General features: G+C 46.0%; 1 protein-coding gene, 1 long non-coding RNA gene and 1 pseudogene across 2 annotated transcripts; all 3 read left to right on the forward strand.

Annotated features, from left to right (window-relative positions):
• Nucleotides 1-3243: 3243 nt before the first annotated feature.
• Nucleotides 3244-5482, forward strand: LOC125538631 (uncharacterized). Its single transcript, XM_048701887.2, has 3 exons — nucleotides 3244-4015; nucleotides 4285-4532; nucleotides 4654-5482. The coding sequence occupies exons 1-3, from the start codon at nucleotides 3244-3246 to the stop codon at nucleotides 5335-5337; spliced, it is 1704 nt and encodes a 567-aa protein (XP_048557844.2). The 3' UTR covers nucleotides 5338-5482.
• A 275-nt stretch (nucleotides 5483-5757) lies between these two features.
• On the forward strand, nucleotides 5758-10944 carry LOC147987875 (PH, RCC1 and FYVE domains-containing protein 1-like; annotated as a pseudogene).
• A 71-nt stretch (nucleotides 10945-11015) lies between these two features.
• Nucleotides 11016-11842, forward strand: LOC147987876 (uncharacterized). Its single transcript, XR_015617731.1, has 2 exons — nucleotides 11016-11187; nucleotides 11360-11842. It is a non-coding gene; the product is annotated as an uncharacterized LOC147987876 (long non-coding RNA).
• Nucleotides 11843-14183: the final 2341 nt, after the last annotated feature.

The following is a 14183-nucleotide window of genomic DNA, read 5'->3' on the forward strand; positions in this document are numbered from 1 at the left end:
CGAGGAGCTCTTTGTGTAGTGCAGGTACGAGGGACTTGCGCGTGGCCTCGTACTGGATTGATACCTTGGTTCTCAAAAACTGAGGGAAATACTTACGCTACTCTGCTGCATCATCCTTTCCTCTTCGGGGAAAACCAACACAAGCTCAAGAGGTAGCAAGTATTTAACCCAAATTTATAGATTTGACACAAGGGGAGCCAAAAAATATTTGCAGGTATTAGCAGCTGAGTTGTCGATTCAACCACACCTGGAGATTAATTATCTGCATCAACGTGATTAGTAGCAAAGTAATATGATAGTTTTGATAGTAGTGACAACAGCAATGGTAACGATAACAGTGATAGCAGTAATTTTGTAGCAAGTGCAACAGTAACAATAGCAATGGTAACTTAGTAGAAACAATATAAAATATATTCGTAGGCATTGGATCGGTAATTCGTTGGATGATATTCATCATGTGACAGTCATAACCTAGGGCGATACGGCACTAGCTCTAGTTCATAAATATAATGTAGGCATGTATTCCGTAAATAGTCATACGTGCTTATGGAAAGAACTTGCATGACATCTTTTGTCCTAACCTCCCATGGCAGCGGGGTCCATATTGTAAACTAAGGGATATTAAGGCCTCATTTTAATAAAGAACCAGAACAAAGCATTAACACACGGTGACTACATGAACTCCTTAAACTACAGTCATCACCAGGAGTGGTCCCGACTATTGTCACTCCGGGGTTGCCGAATCATAACAAGTAGTAGGTGACTATAACTTGCAAGATCGTATCTAGAACATGAATATAATGGTGATAACATAAACGGTTCAGATCCGAGTTCATGGCACCCGGGCCCAAAGTGACAAGCATTAAGCATAGCAAAGTCATAGCAACATCAATCTCAGAACATAGTGGATACTAGGGATCAAGCCCTAACAAAACTGACTCGATTACATGATGAATCTCATCCAACTCCTCACCGACCAGCAAGGCTACGAAGGAATTACTCACTCCCGGTGGGGAGCATCATGGAATTGGCGATGGAGAAGGGTTGGTGATGACGAAGAACGAAGATCACCCTCTCCGAAGCCCCAAACGGACTCCAGATCTGGCCTCCCGATGAAGAACAGGAGGTGACGGCGGCTCCGTCTCGTGGAACGTGATAATTCTTTCTCCCTGATTTTTTTCTGGAAAAATAGGATTTTATAGCGTCGGTTTCAGGGTCTGCGGCGCCACCAGGTGGGGACAACCCACCTGGGCGCGCCTGGGAGGGCTGGCGCGCCCTGGTGGGTTGTGCCCACCCAGGTGCCCCCTCCGGTGGCTCTTGGCTCCAGAAATTCTCTTTTATTGTATAAAAAGTCCTCGCAAAGTTTCGTTCCATTCTGAGAACTTTTATTTCTGCACAAAAACAACACCATGGTAGTTCTGCTGAAAACAGCGTCAGTCCGGGATTTGTTTCATTCAAATCATGCAAATTAGAGTCCAAAACAAGAAGAAAAGCGTTAGGAAAAGTAGATACGTTGGAGACGTATCAATTGTATTGCTCTCGGCAAAGAAAACGTTGCTGGATTCACTTTATTTATTTAGTTTTTTGAATAATTTGAAATATTTTAGTAACTTGTGGGTCCACCTGTCTGGTTAGAATGTTTCGGTGACAGGTGGTTTGCTGAGCGTTCCTTTTAGCTCTCGGTAAAGACACACCACCAAGTCATAGAGCCGTCACATGCAAAACGGACATGCCACATGGCATCTCTTTGTCGTGTGGTGCTCTCAGCATCTGTGGCATTTGCCGACTGTGCCTTCTTCACCGTGTCTTCTTCTCAGCAACATCACGTCATTGCTGTGAACTTGTCTTATCCGAGTACTACTCTTGATGTATATGTGTTTGCCGAGTGTCCGTGGTTTGGCTCTTGGCGAAGAGCCCGATACTCGGCGTATAAGGAAATTCCAGTAGTGGGCGCTCCACCGTAATCGCCCCCGTCACCAGAGACGGGCAAACCTTGTTGTAGTAGACGGTCGGAAGTCATCGTAGATTGGAAGGATCCAACTTGAAGGCAAACGAAGGCCGGCGAACGAAGACCGGATCTAAGACCGAAGACAAACACTGACCAAATTTCGCGAGATCCACCAGCAACTTATCTCCACATGCTCTCCAATGATGCTATACGCAATATGGGGACGAGGTCTAGACGGGGAGAATCGGCATCTTCATGGAGGCGTTGCCTTGTCTTATGAGAAAGACACACACTGTGCCAACTAAAAAAACACCTAAAGCGGAGCATGAGGCCTCCCACCGGCAAGAGTCGAGATCCACGACGCCTTGATGGCCCTAAGGCCACAGAAGATGAGATAGACCAGTGGCAATGTCGACGGAAGGCTTGAAACCTTAATCGCATGTTCGCCTGGCGAGCGAGACGAAGGGGTAGGGGGTGTTGTATCTCATTTTCCAACCCTTACATTCCAATACTACAAAGATTCATCCCTCGCCCTATTCAAAGCTGCACAACTGGTGACATGGCCCCATGTGGAAAGAAGCATTAGAAATTTTGAAGGGAAAATGAAGATATGAGGAGAATCTTTATTTATTTATGTTCCTATGAAGAGTAAAAATCATTACTTTTTCATGTTTTTTTAAACATGTGGCATAATTGTAAGTGATAAGAACATTTTTTATAAATGTCAAAAAAATTAGTATGTCATGAATAATTTTATAAAATTGTGCGAATAAAATTCTATTTTTCATGAAATTTACTTAAAATGTCTTAGACATTTTTTTAAAATGCTCAAACATTTTGTAAACGTGTGATATTTTAATGGTTACGAGTACTTTTTGTGTACAAATGTTTACATTGCAAGAATATTTTATAGAAAATATCATGATTTTCTTTAAATGTGTCTTAATTTATTTTGAATTGTATGTTTATTATTATTATTAAAAATTCATGAAATGTTTATTCAATCATATGAAGGTTTTTTAAGTTGCGCGAATAACTTTCGAAATACACATAGGCCATTTTATTTTTTAAATTTTTTCTAAAAATAGCGAAAAGGAGAGCTGAAAAAAATAACAAAAAGGAAGAAAACACCACCAAAAATTATGCGCCAAGCGGTTCGAGAGCAGTCGGACCACGAACAACGTAGCTGGGCTGTTGGACTGTGAGGCGTCAGGCGAGCCCGTCTTAGCCTGTTGTCGTCCATAAGAGCGGAGAGAGGCGGCGGCGGTGTCACCACCACCAACACGAGAACTGCGATGGCGGATGGCGGCGACGGCGGCGCCGGCTATCTGAACAACCACATCTCCTCCTCCACAAGAACTGCGGCGGCGGATGGCGGCGGGGAAGACGTCGTGGGGGGTAGCCCTCCGCCGTTCAAAATCCGCAAGCTGGGCGCTCCGGGTACGAGTTCAGTTGAGGCTTTGGATCAGTGTGAGGCCATGGCTGCCAGGGACGGCAAGATCGGCGAGCGGATGAATTCGGATGAGGTACACGGTGAGCATGAGGACAAAACCGCCATTCAGTCGATGCCTGCCAGAGGCGAGCATGTGGACACAGAGATGACCCAATTCAAGTGCGGCGAGGTTGCGGATGATGAGCTTCACAAGGACAAGATCAAGAACAAGACGAGCCCGGAGGAGATGGACCTAGGCAAAACAACTAGCTCCATCTCCGAGCTGGAGATCGAGCGGCTCTGTGTGCAGATGGACGAGATGGCGTCTTTAATGAGATACAGGATCAAACCATCAGCCCCACTCTGCAGCAGCAGCAGCAGCCTTGAGACTGAAGATCAGCCCGTGATCGACGGCATCAGAAAAGAGTTGTCTGATCTGCAGGGCAGCATGTCCAAGCTCAAATCGCAACTGAAACCTTTCTGGCACACCTACCCGTATGAGGAGGATTATGTGGCGCCGGAGGAGGAGAAGGATCCCAAGGAGAAGGCAAGGAAGCAGATGGAGGATGATCAGGAGGTCTATGATTCCTACCTTCAAGGCCTTGGATCTATAGTTGGACACTTTGGATACGCAAGTAAGATACTTTTTTGGCCAACACCAGTTCATTACTGTTAATTGCTTTGTATGATGATTCCTATCAATGCAGCTGATTCCTTCCTTGTAGCAAGTAGTACCCATTCATGGTTTATTAGGATCGATCGCATGTTAACTACTTTTCTTGTTAATTGCTTTGTATGATTCCTCTCAATGCAGCTCATTCCTTCCTTGTAGCAAGTACTAATTCATGGTTTATTAGGATCGATCGCATGTTGACTATTTTTCTTAACAAAATTGTGCGTGCAGCCCTAGTGAGCCCCATGCACTTTACACACTACACGCCCAGACAGATCCCATCCGATTATACTACTCGTGGGATCACCTTGCAGATCTTCTCCTTCAAGATTGCCAAGATCAGTTTGGACCTGGAATGGCCACTCCTGCAATGGCCACTCAAAGTGTACGGCGTCATCGCCGCACGAGACAGTGTGGATGGCAAGCGCAACGTTCTCTTCCACCGGCTAAGGGACAACTTCCAAGAGATCACCGAAAAGGTAAGCGCCTGCCGTATTCTGTTAACTTTCCTTTTATCTCCTCTTTGTTGCATGCATGTGTCTTAATTTGTTGATCCATCGGTTTGTTGTAATTCAGTGTGTGTAATGATGGTGCTTGCAGGACTCCTTTTTGTGCTTGACTGGCCCATCTCGTGCAATCTCAGCCGGATCCCCTCTTGAGTTTGAAGTTGAACTAAAACTCAAGGGCGGCGAAGCAAAGTCTGAAGACAGCGTGTTGATCAATAGAAAAGGCCATTACAATGGTTATGATACCCATAATGGTTTCTATACTGTCACTTTTGACAACTGTCTTTGCACAACCGAGTTAAGCCTGCAGAAACTGTATAGTGGAGCAGTCCAAGCCACTTTCTTGCGTGTCGGCATTGTTAAAGGCAGTCAAAGCCCTTTCAGTTATGGAGGCAGAGTTGCTTGCTCCTCACCACCTCAGAAAGATGGTAGTGAAGGCCCTGCCACTCCCACCCAAGTTGTATTGCTTGATTCTCGTTATTGTGCTGGCGGGAAGATGCCAATAGGCGAAGAAGATGGTTACCTTGATCTGTCAAGGCATGTTGTTTCTGTTGAATTACGAACAGTGAGTGAAGATTCTGAAGAATTGGAAGAAACCCTGAAAGTTGTCATAGAAGCCTACTCCCCTGTTGGTCCTGTGCAAGCTTCTGTCATGGTCAGGCCTCAGTACTGCGGCATAAGTAAACATAAATGTGACCTCGACGGCTCTAAGGTTAAGATAACCATTGCTTGGTCACCTATTATTAGCAGTGCTTTCACCAAAAAGGCTATTCTGTGAGAGGGATATGTTCGATGGTGCTCAAGTATTTGATCAGCTATGTAAGATGTGAACTTATTGCTGTATCGATCTGCTATCTAATGTGTTTGACTGTGTGTATCGACTCTGTTTTATAAGCCAAGTCTAGATGGTGTATTTCTACTTACATTGCTGCTATAACTTGCAAGTCATGCTGTAGGAAGTATTTCTGGTCTGACCGTTAAGAAGCCACATTATGCATAGTGTCTGAATGTTTTTTTAACACATGCATGTTACTCTCTCTAGAGTAATAGATGCTTTCATTCTATTACAACTAGAATCAAATGGATGTGGTCTGGTGGGAACTTGCTGCAGCGAAATGCTTAGTTTTCTTTTTGTCTTGCTTAAAACCTCTGCCTAGTCGGCAGAAATATGGTAGTGCGTTCTATTTTCACTGGTGAAATGGCATCAGTTGTACACAGTATGCAGGCATGTCAACTTGCTCCTGAACTACTGATCAGTCTTGTTTAACTTGTGATAAACTTGGTGCTCAGCTATGCTGCAGAACATTATAAGAGAAGAATTCTATGAAGTATGGTATGACACCCTTTGCCCAGTTATATCTATCTACTTATTATGTTTTTCCAGTAGATGGTTGTTTGTTTGTTCAAGTACCAAGCTTTGTGTGTCTATCGACTACAAATTGCCAAGCTATAAGCTATGTTGTTTTAACTATTCTTTTCATTTAAGTTGCATTAGTTAGTTGCTGTTTAGTTTTATATTGTTTCCTTTGTTCCTTTTATGTTGTAGAAGCTTACATGGAATATATGTCATTCAATTATCCATTGTCTTTTACGGCATCAGCTGAATCAGAGGAAGAAGCCTTGCCCTCTTATTTTATTTCCTACACCGTTTCTACTATCAGTTTAGCTTACTATGTTTTTCACGCTTGGTTTTCTTGATCGATTCATGAAAATCTGAATGTGAGATCTCAAACAATCTTTCCAGAAGAAAGACTAATGGCATGGTTTGATGCTGCTTGATTGTGAGATCCTGTCGAGAAGATCAAAAGAACCCACACAGGAACCTACCTGTCATAGCTACCTACCTTTCATGAGGTCAGTTGAGATTTTTTCCAGAAGATTGATAGCAAAGTCAAACCATCAACAACCATGAAAATTATTTTGTTCCATTACATCTCATTCATGTGATATTTTCTTGCTTTTCCTTGCCAGGTTCTTCAGAAAGCAGAAAAATGCCGGTGCGGATCAAAGGAAAGAAGACAGAGTGGTTACCACAAATTGTGTATGTGAGTTCTCATTCTCTACTTTTAGTTTTTAATACTTGGAATTCATTGGTGGACTCTTACAGATGAAGTTTAGCTTTTAGGAATCCGTGAGAGAAACCAAGTCAATTTCAGTAATCTTGATGTATCTTTACTGCTTAACAGAAGCTGCTGTTTGCAGATCAAATGGAGAAGAATTAGACATGGAACAAATCCTGTTGGGTCTCTTCAATCCCTTGCATGACGGCCAGCTCATGTTACCTCAAGGTGAGACTGGGAATAGCAATCATAGATTCATAGGATTGTCCATTAACCAGGAACAGAAGAATGAGCTCCTGCACGCTACCTAATTGATGAAATTCAGCTACATTTCCCCCATATCTTCTGTTCCTATGTTTAGTTCTTATGTTTTGGTCCTCTATCTTATGTTTTCTCTTGCTGTAGCCTCGGTTTTCATTACTATTTTTATTCTCATACTAAGGCAAGATAAGGTCTTTAGTGAATGTGTTAAGCCATCTTCAGATGCTCATAACCAGTATCCATTTTAGCACAACTACAATCTTTAGAATTCAGCAGAGCCTTAGCATTGGTTTCTGTTGGAGGGAATTGAAAAATAATTTGTTTATTTTCATGTCCGGTAGATCGTGTTTGGTGTCTGCGATGTGCACCATGCATTGTTTTGGGACGGAGGGAGTATTATTTTGCAATTTGCTTTATGTATGGAATAGCAGCTGGTGCATTTGTGGAAATTGACCGTGATTGGCAGTGGGCGTCCTCTTAAGGAGTTGGCACTTTTTAGCGTTCAACTTCTGAGCTTGAGGCAATTGATGGGCAGGTTCTGAATGGCCTCCTAGGACCTGATAATTGCCTCCTAGAAACTTTTCATGCACTATGTTTTCCCCTTCTATACTCTGCTTCCTATATTGAATTCATAATGTGAATGCTTCTCTCCTATGTTCTCCTATGTCTGAAGCGAAGATTCTGAGAACTTGGAAGATTATCAGACACATTGCATCTTGGCTGACGATCTAGCTAGCAGCTGTTGTTGGGACCGATTACGATAGTGATTCATTGTTTGCTTTCTGTTTATATCTTTGATTGTCCCTTACATGCTGCACACAATTGGTTCTGTACTATTTGTCGAAAATAAGGTCATAAGAGAACGACATGTCCAGACATACGGGATGCTCCGAAGCAACCTAGGAGGCTTGGGAACAACTGCTGCACTAATCCTCTTGGGTTTAGGTTGCCAGATGTTGGCTGATTTGTCTAGTTGTCGTTCTTATTTGGTTACAATTCCGGCAAGTTGGGTTGTTATGAAGTGTTCCATCTTAATGTTGGACAATTGATGCAAGTCTTGTATTAACATGGATGAACTGTCCGAGTTTTTCGTTGTATGTCAACAAAAGACATGGAGCACAATTTTTTTTTTTGTTATTCCGGAGTAACAAATTTTTCTTTTGTGCTGTGCTGCAGAAGACGTACTCTTGTGTAGTTCAGTTAGAATAATTGCGATCTCTATTATCCAGTATGACCTTATAACAGTTTGGAATGATCTGTTTTGATTTCATATGGTAGCGAATTACAGCTGATTTGAATTGTTACTGCTACAAGCCTCTGGATAGTAGTGTGGAAATTTACGAACTGAATACCCTTGGTCATCCGGAAAATGAGCAAACAAAATTGAGCAGTACCGCCGAGCAGAGGACGGTGCTGCCTTAACGTAGTTTTCAATCGAGTTTGAGTTTTCGAATTCTAATGGATGAATTTGTACAACAAGAACTAAAAAAACGTGAATTCTATGCACAGTATTAATGGTTCCTTCTATATGCTTCACAGGATGGATCAACTCTTATTTGGGTCTCAAGCAACTAAGAGAAATGTTTAAAACTAGCTTCTGTGTTCCAGAGTTCTGTCCGGACAAAGAACTGTAAGACATTCTGAACAATATGGTCATATTTCACTTTTGAAGTCTTTTTGCTGTCTCAACATCTGTTGTTCTGTTCAGCTGGTTTTCCAATGTTTTCTGCTCGCTGAGAAGGACCGTTTATCCTTCTCTCTCATATATAAAGACGGCAAGCAGTCACTCGAGCTGGTATTACAATGAAAACAAATCTGACCTACTCTTTCTCTTCCATTTCTGAATAAAAATATCATGTAGTTAGTTTTGATGTTGTTTCCTAGATTTGCAAGGATAAGGTTGAACCACAGGTGTGGTTTACATGCCTCAGTGCATTGGTATCTCCAGGCAAAGCACAAATCCCAACCCCAACACACCGACGAAATGCGCAGTGGTGCCCTTTCTTTAGATGTAAATTCTCTGCTTCAACATAGCTTACTTTTATGCACGTTTGTTCCCCATTACTAAGCACTGTATATATCTCTTACCATTGCTCGAGTGATGATTTCATATGGTCATATCATTTGAGGTGCTGTTATGTTTTCGTGCAAAGTTATCAGTATTTTTTTAGAGGAAAATTATCAGTATTCTTTACATGAGGTTTAGTTCTATGATTGACTATTGGTCCACTATCAACCTTTCATGCTCTAGTATATTTATATGTTGACTATTGTTTCACTATTTCCCGCACACGGTTCATATACTAATATGCAGTTTGACATGGGAGAATTAGCATAACGTCTAAAAGACCTCTTACCAGCAGTAGCACAGTTCCGATGATTCTGCCCAATGTTGCTTGTTTGTTCTATTGCCACTTTTCATTTGTTGTTCTTTTGACTGCCAGTAGCATAATTGTACTTGTGCTAGTCCATTACCTAAATTGCTCTCTTGTGATATGCAAAACTGTGAATTCGTTCTTTATCTGCTTTTCAAGTGCATTTGTCCAGCTGCTAGTCCTGTAGAAAATAGATGAACCACACCTTTACAACATGATGTGCTATCTGAACTTTCTACTATGTTCTGTTTCAGTGTGGCAGGGAAAGTAGCCTAAGCAGTGTTTCTACATTTACCACGGATTCCCTTGAGAACAAGTTAAGCTCAGCAAATTCTAAGGACCATTCTTCTCGAGAATATGCATATTCAGTAAGGACCGACATGTCAGTTATGCAAGTGAAAAGTGTTTCTTCATCAGACATTCGGGTCAGTGTCTCCAGTGCTCTCTGCACATCCAGCCATGGTTCTGGTGGTGAGGATTCTGAATCATTTGGGGAGAAGTCATGTGTGACACCACTTCAATATCAGCGTCTGATGGAAACACACTCTCCCCTGGTGCAACTACCGATATTCTTGTGCCAAAGCCCCTGGAGTCAAATGTAATGCTTGATGTCAGTTACGTGGCTTGTGGTGTGAAGCATGCTGCACTTATCACAAGACAGATAGAGGTATTTACATGTGGAGAGAATGCAGTGGGCGGCTTGGTCATGGGGCTGCTACAAGCATTTTTGAACTACGTCTACTCGAGTCATTGTCAACCGGCAATGTTGAAATAATGGCTTCTGGTGAATTCCATACTTGTGCTGTTACAGCAACAGGTGATCTTTACACCTGGGGAGATGGTACCCACAATGTAGGACTCCTTGGTCATGGTAGTACCGTGAGTCACTGGATTCCCAAAAGAGTTTCAGGTCCTCTGTAAGGCCTTCAGGTGTCGACTGTCTCTTGCGGAACATGCCATACAGCTTTGATAACTAGTTCTGGACTGTTGTACACATTTGGCGACAGTGCATCTGGACTCTGGAGCCCTAGTTCATGGGAATCAAGAAACTATCTCGTATCCAAAGGAAGTGGAGTCTTTGAAGCATTTGAGGATGATTTCTGTTTCATGCGGGGTGTGGCATAGTGCTGCTGTTGTGGATGTTATTATGATGCTGATGCAGTCAAATGCTTCATCTGGAAATCTAGTTACATGGGGAGATGGAGACAAATATTGGCTTGGGCATGGTGGCAGGTCCTTGAAACTCAAACCAACTCGTGTGTCTTCTTTACTGATATACTACAACATACACAAATCTGCATTTGGCCATACTCTTACGATTGGGTTGACAACTTCAGGGCACAAATCTGCATGTGGCCATACTCTTACGATTGGGTTGACAACTTCAGGGCACAAATCTGCATGTGGCCATACTCTTACGATTGGGTTTGACAACTTCAGGGCACAAATCTGCATGTGGCCATACTCTTACGATTGGGTTTGACAACTTCAGGGAGCTCTGTGTATGGACAGCTTGGCAACCCCAATAATGATGGAAGGTATGCACACCTAGTAAAAGATAAGGTCTGACTGCGGTGGTGTTGAGGAGGTTGCTTGTGGAAGCTTGATCATGTTGCAGTTTTGACAAATGCTGGTGAAGTTTACACATGGGGCAAGGGTGCAAATGTAAGATTGGGTCATGGCGATACTGCAGACGATAAATGGGTGTCTGGGATGGAGCAGTCCCAGTGCGAGGGACTGCTCCATCCTGGAGACCCATTTGTGCTTCTTGCGAGTGAACTTTTGAAGCAAGAGGTTAAAAAACTGAAAGAAGAGGTAACTGTTACTACAGTGGTAAACACGGCACCCAAAAGTTCACTCGCAAGAGGCACAGCCTCTTTCCAGGATGCTAATGAACTTTTGAAGCAAGAGGTTCAGAAACTGAAAGAAGAGGTATGCTTGGTCCTATATATTTACTTTTGAAATAGCTGAAAAGAAATGGGGAAAGGTGTTCTTATGCTTGTCCATGGATCAGGTCGATTGTTTGAGACTTTTGTCTCTTCTTTTTCCTTGCACCATTCCATATTAGTGACCTGTTAAAACCGTACAATACAATAATCATCAGGTAAAAGAAATGTCTGAGAGGCTTCCTCCAGGAGACCCTAACCTGAAGCCACCACGAGTCGGGTTTCTCCTGAATTGGGGAGAGAAGGCGAGAAGAGATATGAGTCAGTATCCATTCATTCATTATTTTCAGACACTGACTTGTGTCGTGTCTGCTTGGTCTAACGGTCTCCCTCCCCAAGCACTAGATAACAGCGGTTCCACACGAGAACATGTTTGAGAACTTAAACAAGAGCAGAGATCTCCCGGCTGCGCAGCAGAGGACGAACGGTGGGATGACCGGCGGGAAACAGGAAGGTTGCAGATAAACCGGCAAGGCTGGAACACGAGGGGCTCCAGTTCACTTAGTAACCTTGAATGGATGAGCCAAAGCTCCTCCAACTTGGTGTTCTGAACCGAATGTAATGTGAGCCAGCCCTGCAAGCGCGCATTGTCGTGGAATTGGTTGCAGAGTAAGAATCGCACGGATAAGTGTATGTAGTAATATCGGAGTGGGTGTGATCTGCTACGCTTGGAATATAGGAATACGTGTTGCATCCAAGATAAGAATATAGAAATCAAACGAAGTGCATCATGAGGGTTGGGGATTTAGCCAACACGCTCTACTATCAATTTATTATAGATTCACCTATGCCCCAAGAAAGAGGTGGAATTCATCAATAGATTTTTGGTAATGATAACTCCCGAACGTTCAGGAGTTAAGTATGGCAACCCGAAATGTAAAAATGACGAAGTTGCCATCCCCTATCAACTAAAGTTGCCGTGTAAAAATGTTCGGGCCGAAATGCTTAAAATCCGAACATTCGGGAGTTATTGGATTCCTAGATTTAAGAGCATCTTCAGCCGTTGGCCCCCCAGGAGGCGCTAAAAATCGCCCCCTGGGGGCACACCGGCGCAAAACGCGCGCTGGGGGCGTGATGCCACCCAGTTGCGGCGCCCACGAAGTTTTGTGAAAATTAAAAGTGTGGCACAAACATGGCGCAAATTCAACCATTTTCGACGAGTTCATACATATTTCGGCAAGTTCAAACCAAATTCAACGAAACACGGCGAGAGTTCATACATATTTAAAATATTTTACAAAAAAGGAAAAAAACACACAGCTAGGCCCGCCGTCTCCCTCGCCTCGCCGCTCGTCGCCGTTCTACATGCCGAGGAGGCTGTAGAACTGCGTGTAGTCGCCGTCGCCGCCGCCGTCGTCGTCGTCGTCGCCTCCGCCGCGGCCGCCGTCCCTGCTGCAACCCTCTCCCGGTTGGCGCAGCGGGTTGAACGTTCCGGTGGCGTCCTCGTCGTCGTCGCTGTCGAGGATGACGACGCCGTGCTCGTCCTCGCGCCCACGGTTGCGGGCGGCGATCTCCTCCAGGGCCCGGGTCTGCTGGACCATCTCAGTCCGGAGGTAGTCGTGTCGCGCCCACCGTAGGGCGTCCTCGTCGGAAAAGCCGCGCCAGGCTATCTCCTCGTACTCCGGGGGGAGGCTGGGCTCCGGTTTGGGCCTGACGAGGACGAGGTGGCCAGAGGCGGGGGTGGAGTCGGCGATGCGGACACCGGAGCTGCCGGTGCGCCGGCTGACAGGCGTGTCCTGGGGCTCCGGCTTGACGGGGCGGAGACAGGGAGAGGACGATCGACCGGACGAGGAAGAGGACGCCTCGGGGTCCATGCGCCTCGGCGTCCACGAGCTCCCACGGCGGCAAGAGAAGGACGGGGGCTCGGGGTACTCCAGCCTCGGCGTGTTGCCGCCCTCGATGTACTCGAGGACGGCCTCCAGCGTGCGGCCGGGCACGCCCCACCATCGGCGCTGCCCCTCGGAGTTGAGCCTGCCGGAGGGCACGACGCCGTTGGTGGCCTCGAGCTGCTCGGCGTGACGGCGGCGGAAGCACGCCTCCCAGATCGGGCTGTCGGGGACGTAGCGCGGCCCCTCCCTCGCCGCCCGTGGCAGGGAGGCGTGGATACGCGCGATCTCCGCACGCCGCGCCGCCCCAGTGGGTGGTGGTGGCACCGGGACCCCGCCGGCGCTGATTCTCCATGCCCCGGGCACCCGCATGTCCGGCGGGACCGGGTACTCGGCCTCGAAGAGGAGCCGAACTTCATCCTCGTGAAGGTGTCGGCGGCCGAAGCCGTTCGCCACCGCGCCGTCGCCTGGGAATCTTTCGGCCATTTTCTTTGAACTGGACGACGGGGGGAGAGGGAGGGCGCGTCGGAGGTGGAGAGAGGGCGCGTCGGCGGTGGAGACTGTGTGCGTGCCACCGGCGCGCTGGGGTCAGCTTATATTGGCGGAGGCGCCGCGAGCACGCGTGGCCGCCGCGTCTATGCGTGGCATGCGCGGGGACGCGCGTCGTCACGCCTTTACTGCGCCGCCCGTGAGGCATCAATGGCGGAGGCTGACCGGCACGGCAGCGGGCGGCAGCTTTGGCATTGATTCGCCGCGGGAAACGAGGCGATGAGGACGATGAAGCGGCGAGAAGCTAGACGAGTCGCTGGCAAGGAGGGCCCGCGGCTCTCTCACGCCAAAAACGATTCGCCCGGCGCCCCCGAGCGCCCCCCAGCACGCCGGGATCGGGTTGGGTCCGCCGGCGCCAATTTTGGCCCGAGCCGACGAAAATTAGGCCCTTCGAGACGCGACTGGGCCGATTTTTTGGCGTCGGCGGCCGAAAAGTCGCCTGGGAAGCCTTGTTGGGGGCGCGGCTGAAGATGCTCTAAGCAATTTCAGCATGCGGGCAGCGATGCTTTTTGAAATCCAAGAGAACCTTGAATAGACACACAACTAATGCCTCTACTTATATTGGTATATAATAGGATTGGTGAAAGTAAAGTATCATGCTGCTCTA

Source organism: Triticum urartu, chromosome 2A (genome assembly GCF_056163025.1).
Source record: "Triticum urartu cultivar PI428250 chromosome 2A, HENAU_Tu73, whole genome shotgun sequence".
NCBI lineage: Eukaryota > Viridiplantae > Streptophyta > Magnoliopsida > Poales > Poaceae > Triticum > Triticum urartu.

Excerpts from the sequence above, each read along its gene's own strand:
- LOC125538631 (XM_048701887.2), top strand. The coding sequence starts at position 3,244 with ATGGCGGATGGCGGCGACGGCGGCGCCGGCTATCTGAACAACCACATC. Across the intron at positions 4,016-4,284 it reads TGGACACTTTGGATACGCAA|CCCTAGTGAGCCCCATGCAC; the intron begins GTAAGATACTTT and ends TTGTGCGTGCAG. Across the intron at positions 4,533-4,653 it reads TCCAAGAGATCACCGAAAAG|GACTCCTTTTTGTGCTTGAC; the intron begins GTAAGCGCCTGC and ends TGGTGCTTGCAG.